Source organism: Pristiophorus japonicus, chromosome 20 (assembly GCF_044704955.1).
Source record: "Pristiophorus japonicus isolate sPriJap1 chromosome 20, sPriJap1.hap1, whole genome shotgun sequence".
In the NCBI taxonomy this organism is placed as follows: Eukaryota; Metazoa; Chordata; class Chondrichthyes; family Pristiophoridae; genus Pristiophorus; species Pristiophorus japonicus.
Window position 1 is genome coordinate 4,722,360 of NC_091996.1, and position 27,993 is coordinate 4,750,352.

At 47.7% G+C, this 27,993-nt stretch overlaps 1 protein-coding gene across 4 annotated transcripts in view; it reads right to left on the reverse strand.

Annotated features, from left to right (window-relative positions):
* Window positions 1–27,993, reverse strand: part of miga2 (mitoguardin 2) — a 75,070-nt gene that overhangs the window by 17,722 nt on the left and 29,355 nt on the right. For 2 of the 4 annotated variants that reach the window (XM_070863665.1, XM_070863663.1), the window contains exons 4-11: window positions 25,835–25,947; window positions 24,700–24,820; window positions 22,821–22,957; window positions 19,468–19,639; window positions 18,686–18,792; window positions 11,519–11,634; window positions 9,753–9,825; window positions 7,064–7,150 (exon numbers count right to left, since the gene is read on the reverse strand). In XM_070863665.1, coding sequence (XP_070719766.1) covers window positions 7,064–7,150; window positions 9,753–9,825; window positions 11,519–11,634; window positions 18,686–18,792; window positions 19,468–19,639; window positions 22,821–22,957; window positions 24,700–24,820; window positions 25,835–25,947 — 926 coding nt within the window. The remainder of the gene's footprint in view (window positions 1–7,063; window positions 7,151–9,752; window positions 9,826–11,518; window positions 11,635–18,685; window positions 18,793–19,467; window positions 19,640–22,820; window positions 22,958–24,699; window positions 24,821–25,834; window positions 25,948–27,993) is intronic. The other 2 variants (XM_070863664.1, XM_070863666.1) reach the window with 2 other exon arrangements.

Genomic DNA, 27,993 nt, shown 5'->3' on the forward strand with positions numbered 1-27,993 from the left:
GCTCGGACACCAGGGATAACTCCCTTGCTCTTCTTCGAAATAGTGCCATGGGATCTTTTACGTCCACCTGAGAGGGCAGACAGGGCCTCGGTTTAACATCTCATCTGAAAGATGGCACCTCAGACAGTGCAGCGCTCCCTCAGCACTGCACTGGAGTATCAGCTTAGATTTGTGTGCTCAAGTTCCTGGAGTGGGCCGTGAACCCACAACCTTCTGACTCAGAGGAGAGTGTGCTGCCCACTGAGCCACGGCTGGCACTGTGTGGAAGTGGAAAGTCCCAGCCCACAGCATTTTTAATATCTTCCAATTTCCTCACCTCCCCGGCTGAAGGTTTTATGATGGATTATAAAGTATCGATAGGGAGAAACTGTTTCCACTGCCATGAGGATTGATGAACAGAGGACGCAGATTGAAGATAATTGGCCACAGAACCAGAGGGGAGAGCGGAGAGCAAGCTGTTATGATCTGGAACGTGCTGCCTTAAAGGGCAGTGGAAACAGATTCAAATAGTAACTTTCAAAAGGGAGTTGGATAAATACTTGAAAAGGAAAAATTTCTCCGGTTCTGGGGAAAGATCAGGGGAGTGGGACTAATTAGATGGTTCTTTCAAAGAGCTGGCACAGGCACGATGGGCTGAACGGCGGCCTTCTGTACTGCAAGATTCTACCTCCCCTGCTGAAGATATGGTTTCCCACTGGATTTGGGTCCCATAGATACCAGGTGCCCTGCAGTACCTCACCCAACTGACCATTCTACAATTATGAGTCTAGACATGGTGAGCTCGGGGGAAAGAGTGCACCACACTTGAGCTGCCCATCCCTTACGCCCACACGCACTGCATTTTCCAAACATCAATGGATAGTGGTCAAAGACCCTGGCTGGTTTTTCTCCTCCCTAGCCAAGAGAAACTAAAGCCAGCAGTAGCACTCCGTTACAAGCTTTGAGTCTGCCTTAGATATTCTTTTGGATAGCGTGGTACCAGTCACTGCTGCAAGCGGTCTGAGCATCTTATGTTCAGGCGTGCGCCCACACTGCCCAATATCTAACTATCCTTGTGTTACACAAGGGTGATTGGATCTAGATATTATGTCTTTCACACATGTCCTTGCGCGCGGTTCTCCAATTGTTTAAAAAACGAAGTGAGAAACACTGTGAAATAAAGCATTGCTCTGCTAAATTCCAGACAGCAAATGATCATACAGCAACAAATTAGGGAACGGTAGCATAGTGATTACATTACTGGACTAGCAATCCGGAGGCCTGGACTAATGAACCGGAAACACGAGTTCAAATCCCACCAAGGCAGCTGGGGAATTTAAATTCAGTTAATTAAATAAACCTGGAATTTAAAAAAAAGTAATGCCTCAGTAATGGTGACCACAAAACTACTGGATTGTTGTAAAAACCCGTCTGGTTCACTAATTTCCCTTGGGGAAGGAAATTTGCCGCCTTACTCGGTCTGGCCTATATGTAACTGCAGACCCACAGAAATGTGGTTGACTCTTAACTGCCCTCTCAAATGGCAGCTCACCCCAGCAGCTTCTTGAGGGCAATAAATATGCAGGCCTCGTCAGCGAAGCCCACATCCCATGAATGAATAATTTAAAAATCAATGCAAGTTCCACCTCAACAGGTAGATGTCTCGGGGCCATTTTTACAGCCATGCACATTAGGAAATCTTGAGCACTGTGCCTGCATTTTCCCAATATGAACAGCAAACCAGCCCCCTCAGTACTGCGTTGGAGTGTCAGCCTACATTATGTGCTCAAGTGGTGATATGTAGATGATAATGAGCTTTAAGGAGCGTCCTAAAGGTGGAAAGAGAGGTTTAGGGAGGGAGTTCCAGAGCTATGGGTCAGTCATAGGCGGTCCCTTGTGTTGAGGATGACTTGCTTCCACGCCAAAAAGGGATGAGTTCACAGATGTTTCAATGAAGGACCTAATATTCCAGGTCCTGAACTACATCCTGAAGGGTGGAAGATGCCTGTGCATGGATTTTTTTTTTTAAAAACATGTGGTGGCCGTTGCACACCAACCAGCACACGGGCTTGACAGAGCTAGGTGTTGGTCCAGTGGCAAGGATTACCCAAGATGACTGGAGACCAGCTCTGCTGCACGGACCTAGTGCGCACACATATCGCAGTGTGGGCTGGCCCGTGCTGCCCCTGGGTTCTCAGGACTGGGTAGATGCACTGCTACTGATAAATCCAAAATTCAATCCCTGGGAGTGTTAAATTAACTGAATGCATACAGGGCACCAAGAAAAACACTGCAATTGCTTTCAGCGCCCCAGGCAGGGATGCTCAAGAGGGTAGAATCTTAGGAGCGCAGGCATCTCGTGGGGTTGTGGGGCTGGAGGAGATTACAGAGATAGGGAGGGGTAAGGCCACGAAGGGATTTGTAAACAAGGATGAGAATTTTGAAATCGAGGCGTTGCTTAACCAGGAGCCAATGCAGGTCAGCGAGCACAGGGAGTGATGGGTGAGCGGGGCTTGATGCGAATTAGGACACGGGCAGCCGAGTTTTGGATGACCTCAAGTTTATGTAGGGTAGAATGTGGAAGGCCAGCCAGGAGTGCGTTGGAGTATGTTATTATGTATGTTTAAATTACAGTATGTTTGGGGCTGGGGTGGGAGGTGGCTGTTATGCATGTTAACTAGGTTATACCTGCCACCGGAGGGCGCAACTGTCGGAGTCCTAATGGTCACTGGCAGACACATGCAAGCCGTGTATATAATGTTGGCAGCCATGTTGAATTCTCACTTTGAGAATGAATAAACTGGAGTAAGGTCATGCCTGAACTAGCTCACCGTACTTAGCCTCGTGGAGTTATTCGATGCTTAACAATTGGCGACGAGTTAAAAATACGAACTTTCACGCAACCATGTCTGTTGGAATTTTGGAGAGATTCATGGAAGGAGAAGACTGGGAGGATTTCACTGATCGCCTCAACCAGTACTTCATAGACAACGGATTGGATGGATCCGATAATGCAATTAAGCGCAGGACGGTTCTCCTCACCGTTTGTGGGTCAAAAATTTATGACCTTATCAAGAATCTACTTTCACCGACTCGACCAATGGATAAGACTTACGATGAGATGTGTACGCTGGTTTGGAACCACTTTAAACCGAAGGAAAGCATCATGGCGAGGTATTTCTATACGCACAATCGCTCCGAGGGCCAGGACGTGGTGGAATTTGTCGCCGACCTGAGACGTCTCGCTGGGCCGTGCAACTTCGGAGCTGCATTGGAGGAAATGCTGCGGGACTTTTTCATGCTTGGCATTGGCCACGAGGTCATCCTTCGAAAGCTGCTGGCTGCTGAATCTCTAGACCTGAGCAGGGCCATCACGATCGCCCAGGCATGCATGTCCACGGACGAAAACTCGAAACAGATATCTTCCCAGCATCGAAACTCACCGGCAAGTACTGTGCATAAAATAGTATCGTCAGCAGGCACAGCTGCACATGGCAGGGCCTACTCGCCCGCGTTCGTATGACCTGCAACTGCTCAAAGTCCACCATCAAATTTCACCTTATTGGCGTTGCTGGGGCTATCATTGGGCTCATCAATGCCGATTCAAGCAATACGTGTGCAAAGGCTGTGCAACAATGGGACACCTTCAGCGAATCTGTCTGCAACCGAGCAAGCGGGCTGCGACACACCACGTGGCTGAGGATAATCGATCCAGCATGGATCAAGCGGCACAGGCAACTCAACCCGAGGTACAGGACAAAGAAGTGTATGGGGTACATTATTTTATCAAAAGTCCTCCGATAATGCTGGAAGTTAAATTAAATGGGGTTCCAGTATCCATGGAATTGGACACGAGTCAGTCAATAATGAGTCAGAGGGCTTTTAAAAAGCTGTGGGACACTAAGGCAAAAAGATCCAAACTGAGCCCAATCAATGCGAAGCTGCGTACCTACACCAAAGAGCTCATACCAGTCATTGGCAGCGCGGCAGTAAAGGTATCGTAGGATGGAGCTGTGCATGATTTATCGTTGTGGATCGTTCCAGGCAATGGCCCAACGCTGCTTGGCAAGAGTTGGCTTGAGAAAATTAAATGGAACTGGAACAATATTAAAGCCTTATCATCAGTAGATGACACGTCGTGTGCTCAAATGCTGAGCAAATTTCCCTCGTTGTTCGAACCAGGCATCGGCAACTTCACGGGAGCCAAGGTGCAGATCCACCCCAAGCCCGGATGCAAGACCTGTCCATCACAGGGCTCGGGCGGTTCCGTACATGATGAGGGAGAAGATCGAGATCAAATTGGACAGACTTCAACGGGAAGGAATCATATCACCAGTCGAGTTCAGCCAGTCCAATTGTCCCGGTGTTGAAAAGTGATGGCACGGTCAGGATCTGCGGCGAATACAAGGTAACGATCAACCGAGTCCCAATACCCGAGGATCAGTACCTGTTACCCAAGGCTGATGACCTGTTTGCAACGCTAGCGGGGGGGGGGGGGGGGGGATCTGATATGCATCAACATGCACAAAGGACTGTTTATATACCACAGATGCCCTTTCGGAGTTCGCTCAGCAGCAGCCGTATTTCAGAGAAACATGGAGAGTTTGCTGAAGTCTGTCCCAAGAACTGTTGTGTTCCAAGATGACATCCTGATCACCGGTCGCGACGCCACGGAACACCTGCACAACCTGGAAAAGGTTCTACGTCGTCTGGGCAGAATGGGACTCAGGCTAAAATGCTCCAAGTGTGTTTTCATGGCACCAGAAGTCGAATTCCTGGGGAGAAAGATTGCGGCAGACGGCATCAGGTCTACGGACTCGAAGACAGAGACCATCAAGAATGCACCTAGACCCCAGAGTGTGTGACGGAGCTGCGTTCATTCCTGGGTCTTCTCAACTATTTCGGTAACTTTCTACCTAGTTTGAGCACATTGCTAGAGCCCTTGCACATGTTGCTGAGAAAGGGTAATGACTGGGTTTGGGGCAAAACTCAAGACAGAGCCTTTGAGGGGGCCAGGAACATGCTATGTTCCAATAAATTACTGGTACACTACGACCCATGTAAGCAGTTAGTGCTGGCCTACAACGCCTCATCATATGGGGTCGGTTGTGTGCTCCAGAAAGCCAATGTATCAGGCAAACTCCAACCAGTTGCATACGCGTCCAGAAGTCTATCTAAGGCTGAAAGAGCCTATAGTATGGTAAAGAAAGAGGTTTTAGCATAAGTATATGGGGTTAGGAAAATGCACCAATACCTGTTTGGGCTTCGGTTTGAGCTTGAAACAAACCACAAGCCGCTCATTTCATTGTTTTCTGAGAGCAAAGGTATAAACACCAATGCCTCGTCCCACATCCAAAGATGGGCACTGACATTATCCGCTTATGATTATGTCATCCGCCACAGACCAGGCACTGAAAACTGTGCTGATGCGCTTAGCCGGCTACCATTGCCCACAACCGGGGTGGAAATGCCGCAGCCCGCAGACTTGCTGCTGGTCATGGACGCCTTAGAGTGCGAGGGATCACCTGTTTCGGCTCGTCAAATTAGGACCTGGACCAGCCAGGATTCTGTACTGTCAAGCGTAAAAAGGTGTGTCCTAAATGGAAATTGGTCTGTCATTCCCAGGGAAATGCAGGATGAAATTAAGCCTTATAGCCGCCGCAAAGATGAATTGTCTATTCAGTCTGATTGTCTGTAAAGGGGTAATCATGTTGTTATGCCAAAAAAACTTTTGTGCGCGATTTACACAGTACCCACCCAGGCATTGTCATGATGAAGACCATTGTCAGGTCTCACGTTTGGTGGCCCGGCATTGACTCAGACTTGGGAGTCATACGTGCATCAGTGCAACACTTGCATGCAACTGAGTAATGCACCTGTGGAGGCTCCGCTGAGTCTGTGGTCATGGCCATCCAAACTGTGGTCAAGGATCCACATAGTCTTTGCCGGCCCCTTTCTCGACAAAATGTTTTTAGTGGTAGGGAATGCTTACTCCAAATAGATTGAATGCGTAATCATGTCATCCAGCACGTCCACAGCCACTATCGAAAGCTTCCAGGCCATATTCGCCACCCATGGCCTGCCCGATGTTCTTGTCAGCGACAACGGACCGTGCTTCACCAGTTCGGAGTTCTACGAGTTTATGACCCTTAATGGCATCAAGCATGTCAGGTCTGCCCCTTTCAAACCCGTGTCTAATGGTCAAGCGGAGCGGGCTGTCCAAACCCATTAAGCAGAGCCTAAAACGCGTGACTCACAGCTCCCTACAGACCCGCATTCTGCTCAGTTACCGGACGAGACCCCACTCACTCACTCACCGGTGTCCCACCTGCCGAGCTGTTAATGAAGAGAGGCCTCAAAACCAGGTTCTCCCTTGTACACCTGGATCTCAATGATCACATTGAAACCAGAAGGCAACGGCAGCAATGGTACCACGATCGCGCGGGCGTATCACGTTGCTGTTCATGACCCTGTGTTTGTCCTGAATTATGGTCATGGTCCAAAGTAGGTTGCTGGCACGGTTTTGGCTAAGGAGGGGAACAGGGTGTTTGTAGTCAAACTGTTAAATGGCTAAATGTGCAAGAGGCACATCGACCAAACCAAACTGCGATTCACAGACAACCCAGAACATCATCATCGACCAACCAACATACATCCAACCATCAGTTGACCCTTGTGTCATTCACGAAGACAAACCTATCAGCCCAACAGTCCTGTCAGACCGACTGCTTCGTAATGCAGCAATGGTCCTACTAACTCACCCAAGCTTGGGTTCGAACTGAGATCAATCAGGGAGCGGAAGACCCCGGACCGTCTCAACTTGTAAATACAACCTGTACCAAGGACTTTGGGAGGAATGATGTTATGTATGGTAACTGGGTTTTACCTGCCACCAGAGGGCGCGACTGTCGGAGTCCTAATGGTCACTGGCACACGCGTGCAAGCCGTGTATATAATGTTGGCAGCCATGTTGAATCCTCACTTTGAGAATAAATAAACTGGAGTAAGGTCATGCCTGAACTAGCTCACCGTACTTAGCCTGGTGGAGTTATTCGATACTTAACGGTGGCAGCGAGTGTTTTACCTTTCCTGCGGTGGACATCAGTCCTGTGATCATCTGCTTCCCAATTTCACTGAAGTATAGCCTGTTTGCTTCATCCTGCAGCAGTGTCTGTGACAACAATAAGCCTTCATTAGTAATGTAAACAGAGCACGGTCCCCACAGTGCACAAGGCCCGATTCCCAACTCGCCAACACCAACATCTAACACACACAGAGAGGAGCAACTACAGACTGTGCCATCAGATAGAAATAAGTGTCTTCCCAACTCACCTTTCTCCACCCCTCAACCAGTTAGGGGAAGGAAATTTACTCCTTAATGAAAGCTACTTTCCTCCTCGTCTCCCTCATTATAATGGAGCATGTTCATATCTTTAAATTTCTTGCCTCCTCACCTAAAGCCACTGAGACTGGCGGTGGGGTGTAGCTCCACCGGCACCAGCAGCCCTCTGGTATCTCAAGCGTGAGTCTTTCTTTGAGTGGCATAGGCTATGCCACCAGAGAAGGCACCATAGACTCCAACCCTACCTACCCTCACCTGAAAACTGCAGACATCCAATAGAGGTCACTGGGTAGTGGCTGGGAGCAGAAATGTTGGCTTGTCTCCCCAGCCATTTGTTGCACAGATTACATGGCAACACGGTAATGTTTTGCGCAAGAGTATACCGTTGGCCCATCTTGCCTAGCCTTCCAAACCTCTCGCCAAGCCAAACTGTAACCCTACTCCTTATAGACCCGTGTTCCTTTTCCCAACAGGAATTCACCCATTCCTTTTTAGACCCAGCCATGGCCCTCTGTTCCACCATCACTGTTGGTAATAGCGCAAAGTCAGGAGTGTGATGGAATACTCTCCACTTGCCTGGATGAATGCAGCTCCAACAACACTCAAGAAGCTCGACACCATCGACAAAGCAGCCCGCTTGATGGGCATCCCATCCACCACCGACCGGCACACCGTGGCTGCAGTGTGTACCATCTACAGGATGCACTGCAGCAACTCGCCAAGGCTTCTTCGGCAGCACCTCCCAAACCCGTGACCTCTACCGCCTAGAAGGACAAGGGCAGCAGGCGCATGGGATCACCATCACCTCCACATTCCCCTCCAAGTCACACACCATCCTGGCTTGGAAGTGTATTGTTCCTTCATCGTCGCTGGGTCAAGCACTGTGGGAGCACGTTCACCACACAGACTGCAGCGGATCAAGAAGGTGGCTCATCACCACCTTCTCAAGGGCAATTAGGGATGGGCAATAAATGTTGGGATGAGCGATGCCCGCATCCCATGAACAAATTATTTTTTTTTTAAAATCTATCGCCCGTTTGCAAAATAAAGTTGGCTGAAGCTCTTGTTTCCTTTTGACTCCCTGAAAGCCCTGTCCCTAGTTTTTGTCTCCTGTGTTGGACTGAAAATGTTCTTTAAAATACTTGATGATTCAATTATTGTGCCTTCCCACACTGTCCCAAATCAGAAATTTGAATTAAATCCGGAGACAGGAATACTGCCCACCAATGTTCCCCCCAAGGTGCTCGGCCACACTTCAATCAGGAGGTCCCATGCAGGACGCTCACAAGCTGTTGCCACTGGAAGATACCGTGCAGAAAATTTAAAGGGCCGACGCACGCCAAAAAATGTAGAGATAAGATTGCTGCCCTCCCCCACCTCCGAGGTGACACTATCTTTTTAATGCAGTTTCTCTCCGATCCCTTCCTTCAACCCTCTGCATATATTGCGTTGCAGCCAGCACCCTCCCTCCAGCCCTCTGCCAGTTCTACTCAAATCTGGCTGCGAGTAGGTAAGTGACCTCAGCTCGGGAGATCTCACTGTAACCTTCCTCCGGCTGTGGAACCTCCCCATATTCCACCATTATGTGGTGCAGCTCGAACACAAGGCACAATATATAAAATTTACTTCCTCTATCTTCAAGTCCCCACACCCTCTCTCCCCTTCCACGCTACATTAGGTACTGCTCCCTGGCTTAGAGTGACCCTTCAGCCAGGTAGAAGCAAGCATGCCGACTGTGATGTTTCCGTCAATTATTTTACACAAATTTACAGCACAGAAACAGGCCATTCAGCCCCACTGGTCTGTGCCAGTGTTTATGCTCCACATACAGCCTCCTCCCACCCTCCTTCATCTCACCCTATCCTTCTATTCGTTTCTCCCTCATGTGTTTATCTAGCTTCCTCTTACATGCATCTCTGCTATTCGCCTCAGCCACTCCCTGTGGCAGCGCGTTCTACATTCTCACCACTCACTGGGTAAAGAAGTTTCTCCTGAATTCCCTATTGGATTTATTCGTGACTATCTTATATTGATGGCCCCTGGTTCTGGTCTCCCCCACAAGTGGAAACATCATCTCTATGTCTACCCTATCGAACCCCTTCATAATTTTAAAGACCTCCTTCAGGTCACCTCCTCAGCCTTCTCTTTTCTGTCTTACAGCAAAAGAAAGCAGATACTTGACCCCTTGCCCCAGAGAAGCGAGCCCAGGAACAGGATCAGGAATGTGCAGCATGGAGTGAAAAAAAAATTCAAAGAACAAGCACCCCCCCCCCCCCAGTCTACTCCTTCGCCGTCACCATGCGAATGGAGATAAAGACATTTTACACACAGTTATGTAGCGGGGAGCTCCCCCTAGCACACGCTCAACACTCACAAATCACTACAGCACTTGTCTCCTTCACCCATTGAGCAGCCTCATCAACAGGTTTACCTCGAATGCCTGACGCACACAGTGTAGCTTCGCCAGGAAGTCCTCGTCGTTATAGCACTCCAGGAGCTCCGTTCTGAAACATGCAAGATAGCCGTCAGCTTTACTGTCAGAGGCAAGAACAAAGGTGAATCATAACAGACCGACTGACGCTTCCATCTGCAAACTGTGTTCGCGGCTGGGAGAGACCTTTGGATCCAACAATTCGCCTCAGTTAGCAACAACTTGCATTCATACAGCGCCTTTAACGTAGTAAAACGTCCCAAAGCGCTTCACAGGAGCGTAAATAACATAAGTAATTAGGAGGAGTCGGCCATTCGGCCCCTCGAGCCTGCCCTGTCATTCAATGAGATCATGGCTGATTTTTTTACCTCAACTCCACTTGCCAGCACTATCCCTCGATTCCCTCAATATCCAAAAATCTATCGATCAGGCAATCAGATAAAATTTAACACTGAGCCACAGGAGGAGATATTAGGACAGGAAGATGCAGGTTTTAAGGAGCGTCTTAAAGGAGGAAAGTGAGGTAGCGAGGTGGAGAGGTTTAGGGAGGGAATTCCAGAGCTTAGGACTTACGCAGCTGAAGGCACGGCCGCCAATGGTGGGGCAAAGGAAATCGGGGATGCACAAGAGGCCAGAATTGGAGGAGCGTAGCGTTCACGGAAGGTTGTAGGGATGGAGGTGGTTGTAGAGATAGGGAGAGGGGGCGAGGCCATGAAGGGATACGAAAACGAGGAGAATCCTGAGCTAAGGGAAAATCAGCCAGGATTCCACCTATCTAGTGACTCCTGCTGGAAAAATGTATGGGTGTGGGCAGGATAGGGCTTGGCTCCTGTACTGCGGCAGCACCCCCCTCCCCCCCCTAGCCACACCCATCCCCAATAGTCGTATAGCCTGCCGGCAACCACTGTCTAACTCCGTGGTAACTCAGAAGGTTGGCATGCAGGTACAGCAGGCGGTTAAGAAAGCAAATGGCATGTTGGCCTTCATAGCGAGGGGATTTGAGTACAAGAGCAGGGAGGTGTTGCTACAGTTGTACAGGGCCTTGGTGAGGCCACACCTGGAGTATTGTGTACAGTTTTGGTCTCCTAACCTGAGGAAGGACATTCTTGCTATTGAGGGAGTGCAGCGAAGGTTCACCAGACTGATTCCCGGGATGGCGGGACTGACCTATCAAGAAAGACTGGATCAACTGGGCTTGTATTCACTGGAGTTCAGAAGAATGAGAGGGGATCTCATAGAAACGTTTAAAATTCTGACGGGTTTAGACAGGTTAGATGCAGGAAGAATGTTCCCAATGTTGGGGAAGTCCAGAACCAGGGATCACAGTCTAAGGATAAGGGGTAAGCCATTTAGGACCAAGATGAGGAGAAACTTCTTCACCCAGAGAGTGGTGAACCTGTGGAATTCTCTACCACAGAAAGTTGTTGAGGCCAATTCACTAAATATATTCAAAAGGGAGTTAGATGAAGTCCTTACTACTAGGGGGATCAAGGGGTATGGCGAGAAAGCAGGAAGGGGGTACTGAAGTTGCATGTTCAGCCATGAACTCACTGAATGGCAATGCAGGCTAGAAGGGCCGAATGGCCTACTCCTGCACCTATTTTCTATGTTTCTATGTTTCACACTATCACAGAGCACCGGAGGGCTGTCGACAACAGCCCTAGAGCTGTACCACTGCTGGAGGAACTACTTACAGAGCAGCAGGAGGAGGAGGGAGAGAGAGGCAAGGAGACTGAAGAAAGACAACAAAGGAATTGGCCACGCACCTGAACGATCGGCAAGAGACCCGGTCATCTCGAACGATCCTCATGGCTTCTTCGTATAAGGCGGAAGGTCTGGACGGGTGAAATCTCTCCTCATCGAATGATAAGGAATCAAATAGCTGCAGATAAAAAAGACTGGGAAGATATTTAAATCTCTTTTTCGCAAGGGACACATGGTGGCTTAAAGGTTGCAATAGGACACAAGTCCCGAGTCAACATTCCTCTTGCTCGGCATGTCCTTCTATGTCCAGTGCTGACCGGTGGAGTCGGCAGCATCGTAATTTGAATCGAACCTGGAAGCTTCCGACAGACTGAACATGGAAAAAAGGGGGCACTGGCTGTTCTCTCACTCTGCTTACAGCTGCAGAATCTATTTTAGGCAGGTTTTTTTTTTTCCCTCGTTGGAAGCCCCCTATAAACTCCCCCAATGGCCCATTGGATAACCGGAGCATTCAGCCACAGAGACGAGAATGTCCCAGGTTCAATCTTTGGTCAGAGTGGTAACTGGAGTACTGCAATTATCTCCCGACTCGACTATTCCAGCGGACTCCTGGACGGCCTCCCTCCTTGCACTCTCCATAAACGTGTGCTCATCCAAAACTCTGCTAACTCGCAGCGAGTCCCGTTCACCCATCGACACCAGTGCTTGCTGACCCACATTGGCTCCCGGTTCAGTCACGCCCCGAATGTTCAAATTCTCATCCTTGTTTTCAAATCCTTCCCTACCTCTAACCTCTTCCAGTCCCACAACCCTCCGGGATCTCCACACTCCTCCAATTCTGCCCTCCTGCCCATCCCCGATTTTCATCACTCCACCATTGGCGGCCATGCCTTCAGCTGCCTGAGCCCCAAGCTCTGGAATTCCCTCCTTAAACCTCTCCACCTCTCTCTCTTCATTTTAGACACTCCTTATTAAAACCTACCTGTTTGATCTCTTTGTCCTAATATCTCTTTATATGGTTCGGTGTCAACTTTTGTTTAATAGCAGTTCGTGAGGCGCCATGGGATGTTTTACTATGTTAAAGATGCTATATAAATGCAAGTTGTTGCTGTTTGCACCTCTGGGCTCTGAAGCAGAGGAAGATCGGTCAGGGTTCCAGCTGCTGATCGCCATCAGTAAAAGCTGAAATTGGATATAGGAACAGGAGCAAGCCATTAAAGCCCCTCGAGCCAGTTCAGTCATTCGATTAGAGATAATGGCTGATCTATATCTTAAATCCATTTACTCTCCTTGGTTCCATAACTCTTAATACCCTTACGCTTATCTATCAATCTTAGTCTTGAAATTTTCAATTGACCCCCCACAGCCTAGCATTTTGGGGCCGGGAGTTCCAGATTTCCACTACCCTTTGTGCGGAGGGGTCAAGAACCAAGGAGCATAGATTTAAAGTAAATGGTAGGCGGTTTCGAGGATTTGAGGGGGAATATTTTCAGAGGGTGGTGGGGGTCTGGAACTCACTGCCTGAAAGGGTGGTAGAGGCAGAAACTCTCACCACATTTAAAGGGGACTTGGATGTGCACTAAAAGTGCCGTAACCTACAGGGCTACAGACCAAGAACTGGAAAATGGGATTCGGCTGGAGAGCTCTGTGTTGGCCGTGCGGACACGATGGGCCGAAATGGCCTCCTTCTGTGCTGTTAATTTCTATGATTCTAAGAAGTTCTTCTTGACATCACCCCTGAACGACCTAGCTCTAATTTTAAGGTTATGCCCCCTTGTTCTAGACTTTTTTTCCCCCCCACCCACCACCGCCGAGGAAATAAGTTACTCTCTGCGGATGTCGGGCTCACGATCAGCTGCAGTGCTCTCCCACAGTTAAGCAGAGAACTGACATTAAGTGACCAGGCTTAGACATGGAGAATGGCCATTTGGGCTACATACCTGAACTGTAGCACAAGAAAAGAGAAGGAAAGCAAGATTGGGGCATGGGGCTAGGGACAGGGGAAAGAGGGGGGGGGGGGGGGGGGGGAGACATTGATGGCAAAAGCTCACTTCATTCTCCAGTGCTTACGGAGGAGAAGCAGATTTCTAGACAGCACACTTGGATAAGAGACAGCAAGGGAGATAGTAATGTAAAATATGCCCTATAGAACATACATATAAAAAGTCATGCCAAGTTTTCACTTTATCCTAGCCACGACAGACATTCTGTGCCTGTAAGTGAATCAGCACCAAAGCTTTCCAGCACTGACAGAACCTCCTGCATTAGTGCTGTGGGATTTTTTTATATCCACCTGAGAGCGCAGACAGGGCCTCGGTTTAATGTCTCATCCAAAAGATGGCACCTCCGACAGTGCGACGCTCCCTCAGTACTGCACTATAGTGTCAGCCTATGTTTTTTGTGCACAAGTCTTTGGAGTGGGACTTGAACCCACAACCTTCTGACTCAGAGGCAAGAGTGTTATCCATTGAGCCACAGCTGATGCTACAATAGTATAAACACAGCCTAGTTGGCCAAAGTGCAGTTTAATGGTGTGACTGATTACTTCTTATGTGGCTCAGCGTCACATTTATCTGTTTTGTCTTATAACATTGCTGTGAAGCACCTTGGGACGTTTTACTACGTTAAAGGCACTATATAAATAAAGGACATGTTTATTTGTACTGCAAAAATGGCCACCATGCTCCACCCTTTGATTCTGATTGGTCGCCTTGGAGGATAAGCCACACCTTGAAGTTTCACAAGAATGTGTAACTGGAACCGCCCATCCCAAGGTCTCACTGACTTTGCAAATTGTAACTCGATCCACTTTGACTTCCTGAAGCGACAGAGGAGAGCTCCCCAGAAGACAGCAAGGGGCCAACCGTATCATCCCTGTCCAAATGCATGCCTTCCCCCAGCCAAAGTGTCTTACCCTAGTCCAAATGCATGTCTCCCCCAGCCAAAGCGCCTTACCCCAGCGCAAGTGCACCCCTTCCCACCCCACCATAGATGGAGCAGGCACTGTGTATGGATTGTTAACCAGGTTTATTGGATATGAAGTGAATAGTGACAGTGTCATGACTTCTGAATATCATCCACTCCAATGATGTCCCTTGTAGGGAGTTGGAAGAATGTGATCCGTCTTCCCCCCACCCCCCACCCCCCCCAAACTGTGTGCATCTCTCTCTCTCTTCCCCCAATCTCACTCTCCCCTGGCTTCTCTCTCACTCTGGGCCCCAGGGGTACCGCAGTTCTGGGCCCCAGGGGAATCGAGGGATGGGGGTGGGAAGAGAATCAAAGCCTTAGGTCCTGCTTCTCGGCACCACATGGAGGGAATGATTCAGGGCCGGGAGGGGGGGTGGAGCTTGACAGGGGGCGGGGTTTGTCGCATGTCTGTCAAAAAAGAACGGGCATGGGGGGGGGGGGGGGTGGGGAGACATGGCTGGACAGACACCTGTCTATCAAAAAAAAAGTGCAGTACAAATAGTTACATCGATAAATAAAAATCGTTGTTGTACTGCTTGCTGAAAACAAAACCGTTAAAAGGGCGGAACCCATTCATGTTACCAGCTTCAGTGTTGAAACAGCTACTGAAGAGGCTGCGAACAGGACAGGCAACAATACAGAGCAGTTAGGCAACCTTTATCTAATTATAGCGAAGCCTGTTCCCATAAATCATGCTGCCTTTGCTAGTCCTTCCTAGCTAGATTCAGACCCAAGGACCGCAGCCTTCCAACAGCTGCTCACTGAGATCAATCCAAATATATATATTAACAGGGAAGGCTCAGCACATGGAAGTATCGGCCGAAACAATATAATTTCTTATCAGGTAAATCTGTTCAGCAATTATCATACTGTTGAGAAGTTGAAGAGATGTCTAAAGCAACACTATGGTAACCAAGTTATCCAACCACCACCTAATCCAGACATAGCGCAACTGGCTTTTGTAATGTATTTCCTTCATGGGTTCTTTGCTTAAGAATTCATTCAACACATTGCTATTAAGAATTAGTTGGTTTATTAACAAAGGTTTAACAATCACACTACACATTACCAGTTCATCCACTAGGCTCAAAACTGCATACCTCATTGTGGATTACCTAGACTCAACAGGCTGGGGTTTTACTGAGTCTTGTGAACATCACGTGACTGGCTAAGCCACTCACAATGCAACAGCTCCACAACTGTGAGCATCCTCACAGGTGCATACATTACAGCTTTCATTCATAGTCTCGTTAGTGCGATCGACACTCCAGCTGGAGAACTGTTCCCACACAAACCAACGCAATAAATAGCTCAGATTCTGAATCTGCATTGTCAAATGAAAAAGAATGTGCATGGTATTTACAGCACGGAAACAAGCCATTTGGCCCAATGGGTGTATGCTCCACACGAGCCTCCTCGCACCCCTCTTCATATCCTTCTATTCCTTTCTCCCTCATGTGTTACCCAGCTTCCCCTTGAATGCATCGCTGCTATTCGCCTCAACCACTCCATGTGGTAGCGAGTTCCACATTCCAACCACTCTTTGGTGAAGAAGTTTCTCCTGAATTCCTATTAGATTTATTAACATAAAACAAAGAATTTATAAGGCACCCGTTGCATCCTCAGGATGTTCCAAAGCACTTCTGTTGTTAAGTAGGTAAATGTGGCAGCCAATTCGCGCACAGCAAGGCCACACAAACAGAAACTTGCATTTACATAGCGCCTTTCACAACCTCGGGATGTCCCAAAGCACATTACAGCCAATAAAGTATTTTTTAGTGTGTCACTGTTGTAATGTAGGAAACATGGCAAGCCAATTTGCACATCCAAAACTCTACTTTGTGTGTCCTAACTCACACCAAGTCCTGTTCACCCATCAACTCTGTGCTCGCTGACCTATATTGGCACCTGGTCTGGCAACTCCTCGATTTTAAAATTCTCATCCTCCAGTTCAAATCCCTTCAAAGCCTCACCCCACCTTCCCATCTCCTGCCCCACATCTTTCGGAGATCTCTGCGTTCCTCCAATTCTGGCCTCTTATCCATACCCCACTTCCTTTACCCTGCCATTGATGGCTGTGCCTTCAGCTGCCTTGGCCTTAAGCTCTGGAATGCCTTCCCGAAACCTCTCGACCCCCTCTCTCCTCCTTGAAGACACACCTTACATCCTACCTATTTGACTAAGCTTTTGGTCTCCTGTCCTAATATCTCTATGTGGCTGTGTATCAGATTGTTTGACAATCGCTCCTGTGAAGCGCCTTTGGACATTTTATTACGTTAAAGGTGCTGTACAAATGCAAGTTGTTGCCTTCAATTTAAAAAAAAAGTTTCAGCTTCTGTTCTATTCAGTCCAATCTTTTGCAGTTAGATTTTGAAGGTTTCACTTGCAGAAGCATGGATAATGACTTTGCTTGCTGAATCTATCGAAGATTCACTGGAGGGTCGTTCAGGTCTGCTCGGCTTTCAACATGGTGCACTGTTGCTATCTTCAAAGGCTTTTCAGCAACACACAACGTTCTATGTGATTGGTCTGTATCAGCCACTCGCCAATCACAACAACGTTATGTAAAAAAAAATCCCCCCCCCCCCCCCTTTGCCAATTATCTGAAATCTGTGTCCTCTGGTTACCAACCCTCCTGCCAGTGGAAACAGTTTCTCCTTATTTACTCTATCAAAACCCTTCATAATTTTGAACACTTCTATCAAATCTACCCTTAGCCATCTCTGTTCTACCTCAGAGTGTGGTCACATTCAGGCAAAGTAATGTGAGGAGTGTTATTGGCAGAAGCTGAAGCTAGTTTTCCTGACCAAAGTAGTTCTTTACAGGTCACCAGACATGGCTGCTATGCTTGAGAATTTTACACGGGCTCGGGAATCTCCCCCAAGAGCTTTGATGAGCTACTAATTGTTTGGTGGAACCTAGTGTAACCGAATACCAGCCAAACATTCTTTCTGAAATAACACCAAGCCATGGCATGTCTTCATTTGCCCTCTATAAAGCTTTGTCCACAATGTCACTGCCTGCGGCTGACTGAACAGTTTCATTAGGTTTAGTGTTTGACGTAATTACTCGTCCCCTTTTCCCTGCTTGAAGAAAGTATGTCTCTCAGCAGTTCCTGCATCAGCTATTGCAACTCCATCGTAGCTTGCAGCAGTGGACAGGTCTACTGGATGTGATTGCTTTCTGGCCATCCAGTGCCAAACAACCCTTGCCCGACCAATGTGCTTGGGCACTTTGGAAGATAGCTTTGTGAAATTGCAAGGTTTGATGGTGCATTGATGCAAGTTTAGAATAATTGGGATCAGTCAGAAAATCTAATCCTGAGTTGCCTGCCTCTTCCAACACCAATTTGAGAAATCTGTACCGTGTGTTTGGGACCCTTTCAGCCATCCTGTCCAGAGGGATTTCATCGACTGAATTGAAAGCCAAGCCGCCACAAGCTTTGCATATCATTTTACAGGGCTATAGATGCGCGCAACGGTCTGATTTTCGGATGAGACTTTAAACTGAAGCTCGATCTGCCCTCTCGGGTGGACGTGAAAGATCCCAGGACACAATGTGAAGAAAAGCAAGGAAGTTCTACCTGGTGTCTTAGCCAACTGCACTAACAGATTATCTGGTCATTTATCTCCTTGCTGTTTGTGGGACATTGCAGTGTGCTGAAGGTTATGGACTGTGGAAGATGGGAAGCCAGCTGCGAACCCCTGCAGAGATTCGAAAACCAGTGTGCACATCTAGAATTTCTGGACAGCATAGTTCACAAAAATGAACTGTCGGGACTACCCCGCTGGCTCAGTGGGTAAAGACACCGACTGGTATAGTCTACCCTAGCGCTCCGTACATACCAAGATCTCAACCATTGCAGCTGTTTGGGTACTATAATTAGCATCAATATCCCCGAGCTATCAAAGAGGGCTCCCATTAGTTACCACTATGCAGAAGACGCACGTGTGGGGGGCATCGGGGTCGAAGAGCTTCAGGCTCTGCTGCGATGCCCCCCCCCCCCCCATTGTTGAATAGCTTAAAAGTTCTGGGGCCACCCCCCCTTGAAAAATGGTCTCGTAGACGGGATGCAAGAGTGGCTGTTGCCCCTGTACCAGTACCCACAAACACCAGTCGGTACTTTCACGAGATGGGGGAGAAAACGGGAGGGAAGGAGGAACAGAAAAATGTTGGCAAGCCCACTGCAAATTCAAGGAGCTCCACAGAAGGGAACTTGAACCTGATTTTCAGAGAGTCGATACAACTTAGATAAAGCTCACCTCTGCCGCTGAAAAGAATGAGTCCTCCGAGGTCACACTGGCATCGTCATCAAGATAGTATCTGACGGAATCCTCTCCATAGGGAAGGGCCAGAGCCCCAACACACTCTGGGCAAAAAAAAAGAAAAGCTTTTTCTTCCATAAAGCTCTACTGAGTACCTCAGGTTGAAAATCAGCAGTAGCTACCCAAACCTGTTTACAATATCGAAGAATATAAGAATTAGGAGCAGAAGTAGGCCATATGGCCCCTCAGGTCTGCTCTGTCTTTCAATAAGATCACAGCTGATTCTCGACCTCAACTCCACTTTCCCACCCGATCCCCATAGCTCTTGATTACCCTGGAATCCAAAAATCTATCCATCTCAGCCTTGAATATACTCAACGACTGAGCATCCACAGCCCTTTGGGGTAGAGAATTCCAAAGAGTCACAACCCTCCGTAAAGAAATTCCTTCTCATCTCAGTCCTAAAAGGGCTACCTCTTATCCTGTGACTACGCCTCCTTGTTCTAGACTCCAGCCAGGAGGAAACAGCCTCTCAGCATCTACCCTGTCAATCCCCCTTAGAATCTTGTATGTTTCAATGAATCACCTCTCATTCTTCCAAACTCGAGGGTATAGGTCCAGTCCGCTCAATCATTCCTCATTTCATCCCTCTCATCCCAAGGATTAATCTAGTGAACCTTTGTTGCACCGCCTCTAAGGCAAGTATATCCTCCCTCAGGTAAGGAGATCTAAACTGTGCAGAAAGAGTTCTCTACCGCAACTTTAGAATCAGAACTTACCAAAATCAGCCAGCAAGCTGTTTGAAGGTACAGTCTCCCCAAACTCTTCCTGTAGTCGATAAGCTCGGTGTAGCAGGGCTTCCAGCTTCTGCGAAAACTCTTTGTTCTTCGATGCCTGTTTAATAAGAACATAAGATATAGGAGCAGGAGTCGGCCATTTGGCCCCTCGAGCCTGCTCCGCCATTCAATAAGATCATGGTTGATCTGATCTTGGCCTCAACTCCACTTCCCTGCCCGCTCCCCATAACGCTCGACTCCCTTATCGTTCAAAAATCTGTCCATCTCTACCTTAAATATATTCAATGACGCAGCCTCCACAGTTCTCTGCATTAGAGAATTTCACAGATTCACGACCCTCAGAAGAAATTCCTCCTCATCTCAGTTTTAAATGGGCGACACCTTATTCTGAACCTATGCCCCCTAGTTCTAGATTCCCCCACGAGGGGAAACATCCTCTCTGCATCTACCCTGTCAAATCCCTCAGAATTTTATACGTTTCAAGAAGATCACCTAAACTCCAATGAGTACAGGCCCAACCTGCTCAACCTTTCTCCATAAGAGAACCCCTTCATCTCAGGAATCAACCAAGTGAACCTTCTCCAATGCAAGCATATCCCTCCCTAAATAAGGAGACCAAAACTGTACACAGTACTCCAGGTGTGGTATCACCAACGTCCTGTACAGTTGTAGCAAGACTTCCCTACTTTTATAGTCTATCCCCCTTGCAATAAAGGCCAACATTCCATTTGTCTTCCTAATTACAGATTGAACCTCCCTTATCCCGACCCCTCAGGACCTGGACTGTTCTGGATAAGGGATTTTTCCAGACGAGGGGTGGTCACGTTAAATTAAATGGTACAGGTACTGAGCTAGGGGATATCGGGGCTGGCTGGCTTGGGGCTGGGAGTGCAGCAGAGAGATTGTGGGGGGGGGGGGGGGGTGGAGAGGCGGTCTATTGGCATGAATCGGCAGCAAGGACTTCAATTTGTTCATGTCAGAGTTCTGCGCATGCGCCACCCGGTGGCCAGGAATGGTTCCGGAAGAGGGGTAGTTCTGGATAAGGGAGCTCTGGATAAGGGATGTTCAACCTGTACTTGCTATACCTGCATGCTAACTTTTTGTGTTTCATGTACAAGGACCCCCATATACCTCTCTTCTGCAGCATTTTGTAATCTCTCTCCATTTAAATAATAATTTTTTTTTTTTTTTTTTGCAGTTTTATTATTTTCAGTTGAGGGTTTCTGCTCATTGTTCAGTTCATCCTAAACTCAATTTCCCCTTTACTCACCCCACAAAACAAAATTTTTGCCTGCTAATCTACAAGTGCTACTGAGCCCAAATGTAGGGCTCCCACAGTCATCCCAACCCAGACCAGCTAACTCAGCGAAGGCCGAGGATGCAGCAAGTTCTCTAGGAACCCTCACTCCAGCTCGCCCGGTCTTGTAGCTCAGTGAGTTTATCCTGTGAACTGCTGAGACACAGACCAGCAGGTCCCAGCTGATCTTGGCTTGGTCAGTGGGAGGGTGTTACAATTGGCCTTAGCAACCATACGTTGGGCAGGGAGGAATCAGTCAGAGTTCACTATCCAGTGACTCCTGATAAAAAAAAGGACACCCCTTTTCATAGAATCTCAGAAATCTACAGCACAGAAGGAGGCCATTCTGCCCATTGTGTCCGTGCCCCTTGTAGTGCCCAAGTATGTTGAGAAGGGCAAGAAGATATGTATAAGATTATGAGGGGCCTAGATAGAGTGGATAGGAAGGACCTATTTCCATTAGCAGAGGGGTCTACAATCAGGGGGCATAGATTTAAAATAATTGATAGGAGGTTTAGAGGGGATTGCAGGGGAAATGTCATCACCCAGAGGGTGGTGAAGGTCTGGAACTCACTGCCTGAAAGGGTGATCCAGGCAGAAACATAAGAACAGAAGAATTAGGAACAGGAGTAGGCCATCTAGCCCCTCGAGCCTGCTCCGCCACTCAACAAGATCATGGCTGATCTGGCCGTGGACTCAACTCCACTTACCCGCCCGCTCCCCATAACCCTTAATTCCCTTATTAATTAAAAATCTATCTATCTGTGACTTGAATACATTCAATGAGCTAGCCTCAACTGCTTCCTTGGGCAGAGAATTCCACAGATTCACAACCCTCTGGGAGAAGAAATTCCTTCTCAACTCGGTTTTAAATTGGCTCCCCCGTATTTTGAGGCTGTGCCCCCTAGTTCTAGTCTCCCCGACCAGTGGAAACAATCTCTCTGCCTCTATCTTGTCTATCCCTTTCATTATTTTAAATGTTTCTATAAGATCACCCCTCATCCTTCTGAACTCCAACGAGTAAAGACCCAGTCTACTCAATCTATCATCAGAAGGTAACCCTCTCATCTCCGGAATCAGCCTCGTGAATCGTCTCTGTACCCCCTCCAAAGCTAGTATATAGGTGACCAAAACTGCACGCAGTACTCCAGGTGCGGCCTCACCAATACCCTGTACAGTTGCAGCAGGACCTCCCTGCTTTTGTACTCCATCCCTCTCGCAATGAACGCCAACATTCCATTTGCCTTCCTGATTACCTGCTGTACCTGCAAACTAACTTTTTGGGATTCATGCACAAGGACCCCCAGGTCCCTCTGCACCTCAGCATGTTGTAATTTCTCCCCATTCAAATAATATTCCCTTTTACTGTTTTTTTTTCCCCCCCCCCCAAGATGGATGACCTCACATTTTCCGACATTGTATTCCATCTTCCAAACCTTAGCCCATTCGCTTAACCTATCTAAATCTCTTTGCAGCCTCTCTGTGTCCTCTACACAACCCGCTTTCCCACTAATCTTTGTCTCATCTGCAAATTTTGTTACACTACACTCTGTCCCCTCTTCCAGGTCATCTATGTATATTGTAAACAGTTGTGGTCCCAGCACCGATCCCTGTGGCATACCACTAACCACCGATTTCCAACCCGAAAAGGAAACATTTATCCCGACTCTCTGCTTTCTATTAGCCAGCCAATTCTCGATCCATGCTAATACATTTCCTCTGACTTCGCGTACCTTTATCTTCTGCAGTAACCTTTTGTGTGGCACCTTATCGAATGCCTTTTGGAAATCTAAATACGCCACATCCATCGGTACACCTCTATCCACCCTCACCACATTTAAAAAGTACTTGGATATGCACTTGAAGTGCTGTAACCTACAGGGCTACGGACTAAGAGCTGGAAAGTGGGATTAAGCTGGATAGCTCTGTCGGCCGGCGCGGATACGATGGGCCGAAATGGCCTCCTACCGTGCTGTAAATTTCTATGATTCAATAAGGGCCCAGTGCTTTACACAGTCCACATCTCCACTCGGTGTACCTCGCAGCTGTCCCCAGTTCCGCCGCTCGTTCCCAGGTTCATCAGACAATTCTTTCTTTCCGTTTCAGTGCTGCTCCTCTGCCGTTGGTTCAGGGCAAGTTCCCATTTTTGCAAAGCTTCTTCAAACAGCTCCATCCCTAATAATTAAATGGAATTGTACAGAATTACACAGAATGTTCAACACAGAAACAGACCATCCGGCCCATCAAGTCCATGCCAGCATTTATGCTCCACGCCAGCCTCCTCCCACCCTTTGCCATCTCACCCCATCAGCATATCCTTCTATTCATTTCTCCCTCATGCACGTATCTAGCCTCCCCTTAAATGCATCTATGCTATTCACCTCAACTACTCCTTATGGTAGCGAATTCCACACTCTCATCACTCTCTGGGTAAAGAAATTTCGCATGAACTCCCTATTGGATTTATTGGTGACTGTCTTTTATTTATGGCCCCTAGTTTTACAAAATGAAACACGCCCCCCCCATAAGCTGCACAGCCATGGAGAAACTGTTTCCAGTGGCAGGAGGGTCAGTAGCCAGAGGACATAGATTTAAGATAATCGTCAAAAGTGCCAAAGAGGAGAGAAAGCGAAATTATTGTGCCGAAAATTCCGGTCTTGCCGGATCTGTACGAAGTAAGGACGGACCTGGCAAGGCCTCGTAAAAGCCGGTTTTCAAAGTGCAATGCGCATGCGCCAAAAAACAGCTTTTCCGATCTGTTAAGATTTCTCTTGACAGATCCTCCGTATCCCCGGGAGAAGGACATTCGCACAGGAGGAGTTAGACTACTTGCCCAACTCATGCCCAGCAAATGTCCTTCAAACTTTTACGCCTGGTATAAGCAGGCGTATAGCTTACTTTTGCCAGCGTAAGAGTTTTAAAACATATAAAAATTAAATTTAATCAAAAAATTTTATGTTAAAAACCCTGTCCATTAAGCCAAGTTTATGTTAAACCCTATTAAAACACATTTTTAAAAAAATTCAAAAAAAAATATTTTTTTTCTAAAACATTTAATTAACTTTAATTTCAATTAATTTTTAAATATGTGATGTGTTTTATTTATTATGTTGTGTTTCTTGTTTTAGGGGGTTATTCTCATTGATAGTAATGGGAACTCGTAAAAACGGAGTTCTCATTTTTATCAATGAGAATATTACCTAGTGATTGGTGGTCCAGGCCCAGATGACTCCAGCATTTCCGTCATCTCCCCGTACGTGGCGTATCAAATGAAGACCTCCAACCAGAATCAAAGGCACCTCCGGGACCACCAAGTACTTACGCTAAAATTTTTCGGGTCCGAGGCGTTCGTCCGAAGGAAGCCTCCGACCAAAATTGTTCCCCTAGACATGATCTGGAATGCACGACCTGAAAGGGTGGTGGACGCACATTCAATAGTATATTTCAAAAGGGAATTTGATGAATACTTGAAGCGGAAAAAATTGCAGAGGCTAGTGGGACTAATTGGATAGCTTTCAAAGAGCCGGCACAGGCACGATGGACCGAATGGGCCCCTTCCGAGCTGTATAATTCAATGAACTCGTGGCCAGAGAGCTCGGCTGGTTACTGTTTCCGATCACAGATGGTGATCCAAACTTACCTCATCCACTGCTTTTGCTGGGCAACCAAAATTGAGATTTTTAAATAGGATCCAAAAATTGCACAAATAGGTTTTCTCTCCCATGTTTTCCTTCCTCCAAATTCTAAGCCAAATTTCTTCCTTTGATACAGAACCAGCCAAACCCACACCCATTGGGGGCAGGTGTGGCCACCATGTACTTTGTGGATAACTGCACTCCTCTCTACCCCGCCCAGCAATCCAAGTGCAGGCAAATGATTAGACTGAAATGAAAGCACAATATATGAAAGCTTCCTACCAATAACATATAGGTTCTCAGCATTGGAATCCTCTGCCGCCTCATTCTCTTCCCGAACGGCTCCCGATTCCCACGGTTCGGCGGGTGAGCCTGCTGGACTCGGCGAGTTCGCTGGTCGTATCTTTCAGTCATCATTTAATAAAAGGAAACACAGTTCAGACAAAAAAAACGACTTGCATTTCTATAGCGCCTTTCACGACCTCAGGACGTCCCAAAGCACTTTACAGCCAACGAAGTACTTTTGAAGTGTAGTCACTATTGTAATGTAGGAAACGCGGCAGCCAATTTGAGCACAGCAAGCTCCCACAAACAGCATTGTGATAATGACCATATAATCGGTTTTTAGTGATGTTGGTTAAGGGATAAATATTGGCCCAGGACACCAGGGGAGAACTCCTGTGACCTTCTTTGAAATAGTGCCATGGGATCATTCACGTCCACCCGAGGGGCCAGATAGGGCCTCGGTTTAATGCCTCATTCGAAAGACAGTGCAGCGGTCTTTCAGTATTGCCCTGGAGTGTCGGCGTGGATTATGTGCCCAAATCTCTGGAGTGGGACTAGAGCCCACAACCTATAGACTCGGGTGAGAGAGCTACCCACTGAGCCATGGCTGATTAGTGACTGGACTGATGACTACACCAGTGTTACACAATACAGGGGGGGTGGGGGCGCCGGGGGCATAAGCACAGGCCTCTTGCCCCCTCAATGTGATTCGATATGCAAGTTACAGCACAGGGTCTACTGAGTACCTCCAAATGAAATTTAGATAACAGAACCCACAGCTCCTGCCAGGGGCTCAGAGTAAATGCAACATCCTGTGTGGTACTGGGCCATTCAGCAGAGGAAGATCTCAGAATCAATGCTCAGTCTGTACTGATTTTGTCGCTCTCAGCCAGAACAACTATGATTGAATTCAATGGCCGTGTGCTTTGGCGGGGGGGTGGGGCGCGAGGAAAATAACCAAAATTCTAGCCGGGAACACCAGTATCAGGAACAAATTTGGTATGTCAGAAACGGCTCTTTGAAAGAGCTATCCAATTAGTCCCACTTCCCCTGTTCTTTCCCCACAGCCCTGCAAATTTTCTCATGCGGGAAGGAGAGTAAAAAAATAACACACGGATTGAATATTCCTTACCGATGTTAGACTATGCGAAGAGCTGGATCGCCTGCCGAGCACACCCGAGGAGATTGCACTGAGAGTATCGTTGCTCTTACTCCCCGGGCTCTGCACTCTTTTAGGAGGGGCTGCTGTAAGGAAGGGGAAAGATGTCAGCGACACATTGGGGGACGGCTGTTTGGAGGACGCAGGCTTCTCATTACTGCACAGGAGGAATAAGGAGGACGGAAGGAAATAAAACCTGCTGCTCGACATCTCAGACAAGCTGCAGAGGGACAGCTGACTGCGTTGGGTGCATTGATGAACTAAATCAAAACATCAGTGCTGACAAAACACACAGGTTTGCACCATAGTGTGTGTGTGTCTGTGTGTGTGTGTGTGTGTGTGTGTGTGTGTGTGTGTGTGTGTCTGTGAAGGGGGGGGGGGGGGGCTAGCGGGATGATGTTCCCATAGTTCTTTTTAATTTGTTCCTGGGATGTGATCTCGTGAACTGGTTTCAATCGCCTGAGGGGGTCAGAGAGGAGTTTTTTTTCCCCCCACCTTACTGACCCTGGTATTTTTTTTCCTTTTTTATTTTGGCCTCTCCCCAGAGATTACCTGGTTGTTGGCGGGAGTGGGAATACCAACAATGTCCTCTTTAAGCTTCGCGACCCGCGCAGCGCTCTGGAGGTCACACGCAGGCTGCTTGCCGGCTTCACAATGGGGAAAAACGCTCATGTGTGGAATTGTGAAAGGGCCTCGCACCCAAAAATAATGAAAGGGAACATTGGCTGGCAAGTCTCTGGTCATGATGCCCCCGGCATCATCAGTATGGGGCAGGCTTGATGGGCCAGCTGGTGTTTTCCTGCCCGTCATTTTCCTACGTTGGTAAGTGGGCAAGGCAGTATCGCCACCCTTCCCTAGTTACCCCAAGGGCATTAAGAGTCAACCACATAGTAGTGTGGGATTGGGGTCATGTGGGCCAGACTGGGTTGGGACAGCGGGTTCCCTGCACTGAAGGACATTAATGAACCAGTTGGGTTTCTACAACAATTCCGGCAGATTTCACGAGTCATTTTTAATGGTATCAACCCACAAATTACTAGACTTTTTGAACTGCATTTCACAAGTCATGGTGTATCTGGTACCTGCCAGATTATCTAATGATTTAAAACTGAACAGTCCATTTGCCCACAAGCAATTGATTTTTCTTTTCGTGCGCAAGAGTTAAGGGTGACTTCAGAAGCTTTCGCCACAGCACCATCTTTCGCCAATGCCTGCAAATACAACGTTACCAGCAGTTGTTTACATACAGGATTTCCATTCATAATGTTCACATAACATGGTTAATATTTAAGCGTGGCCAAAAATCACAATGGCAGGAAGCGTGTGCATACACAAGATTCTTTTAAACAAATTATTTCTTCCACAACAAGGTTTTCTTCTTCCTTTCAAGGCCTGCGTACATGCCCCACTCCTTGATTAGGTCATTCTCTCAGGGCTCCGCGTAACATGTCATTGAGCTCAAGGATAATCCAGGGATGGGGCATGAAGGTTCCTCATCGCCATTCGGTGCCTCAAATCCGAAGCCGAGATCAGAACCACCCCACCCACCCCCATTCTTCACTTCGTCCGGCTGAAGCCAAGACTTCCTTATTTTCTCCCTTTATTGTGGTTCTGGCCCCACTTCCCATTTTGATTTCGGCCATTCCATGTCACGCACCGCTCGCAGCTGTGAATGGGCAAGCTCCCCTCAAGATCGGCAGATTAACACCAGGCACCAGGATATGCTCAACTACACATCCAGCATTGGCAGAGCCTGGTCTCCAATCGTTTTGGATCCCCTTGCCATTGGGCCAAGATCTTGCTCTGTCACGTTCGTGTGGTAGCTGGTGTGCAATGGCCACCCCAAGTTAAAAGAATTCATGCACAAGCACCTTCCACCCTTTAAAATGAAGTTCGGGACCTGGAACATCAGGACCCTCATTTGGTCTCATCAGTCACCTTAGAACTCATTCTAGTGTGGAAGCAAGTCATCCTTGACTCCAGGGGACTGCCTAAAAGAAGAAGAATGGTAAAGACACATGGTGGGGAGGAGAGGGGGGGGGGGGCAAGCTAGTGAAGGATTTTTGGACTTTACCGGATTAATTACCTTCTGAAAAGGAGCTGATTTTGGTTAAAAAGAACAGCTAAACTGC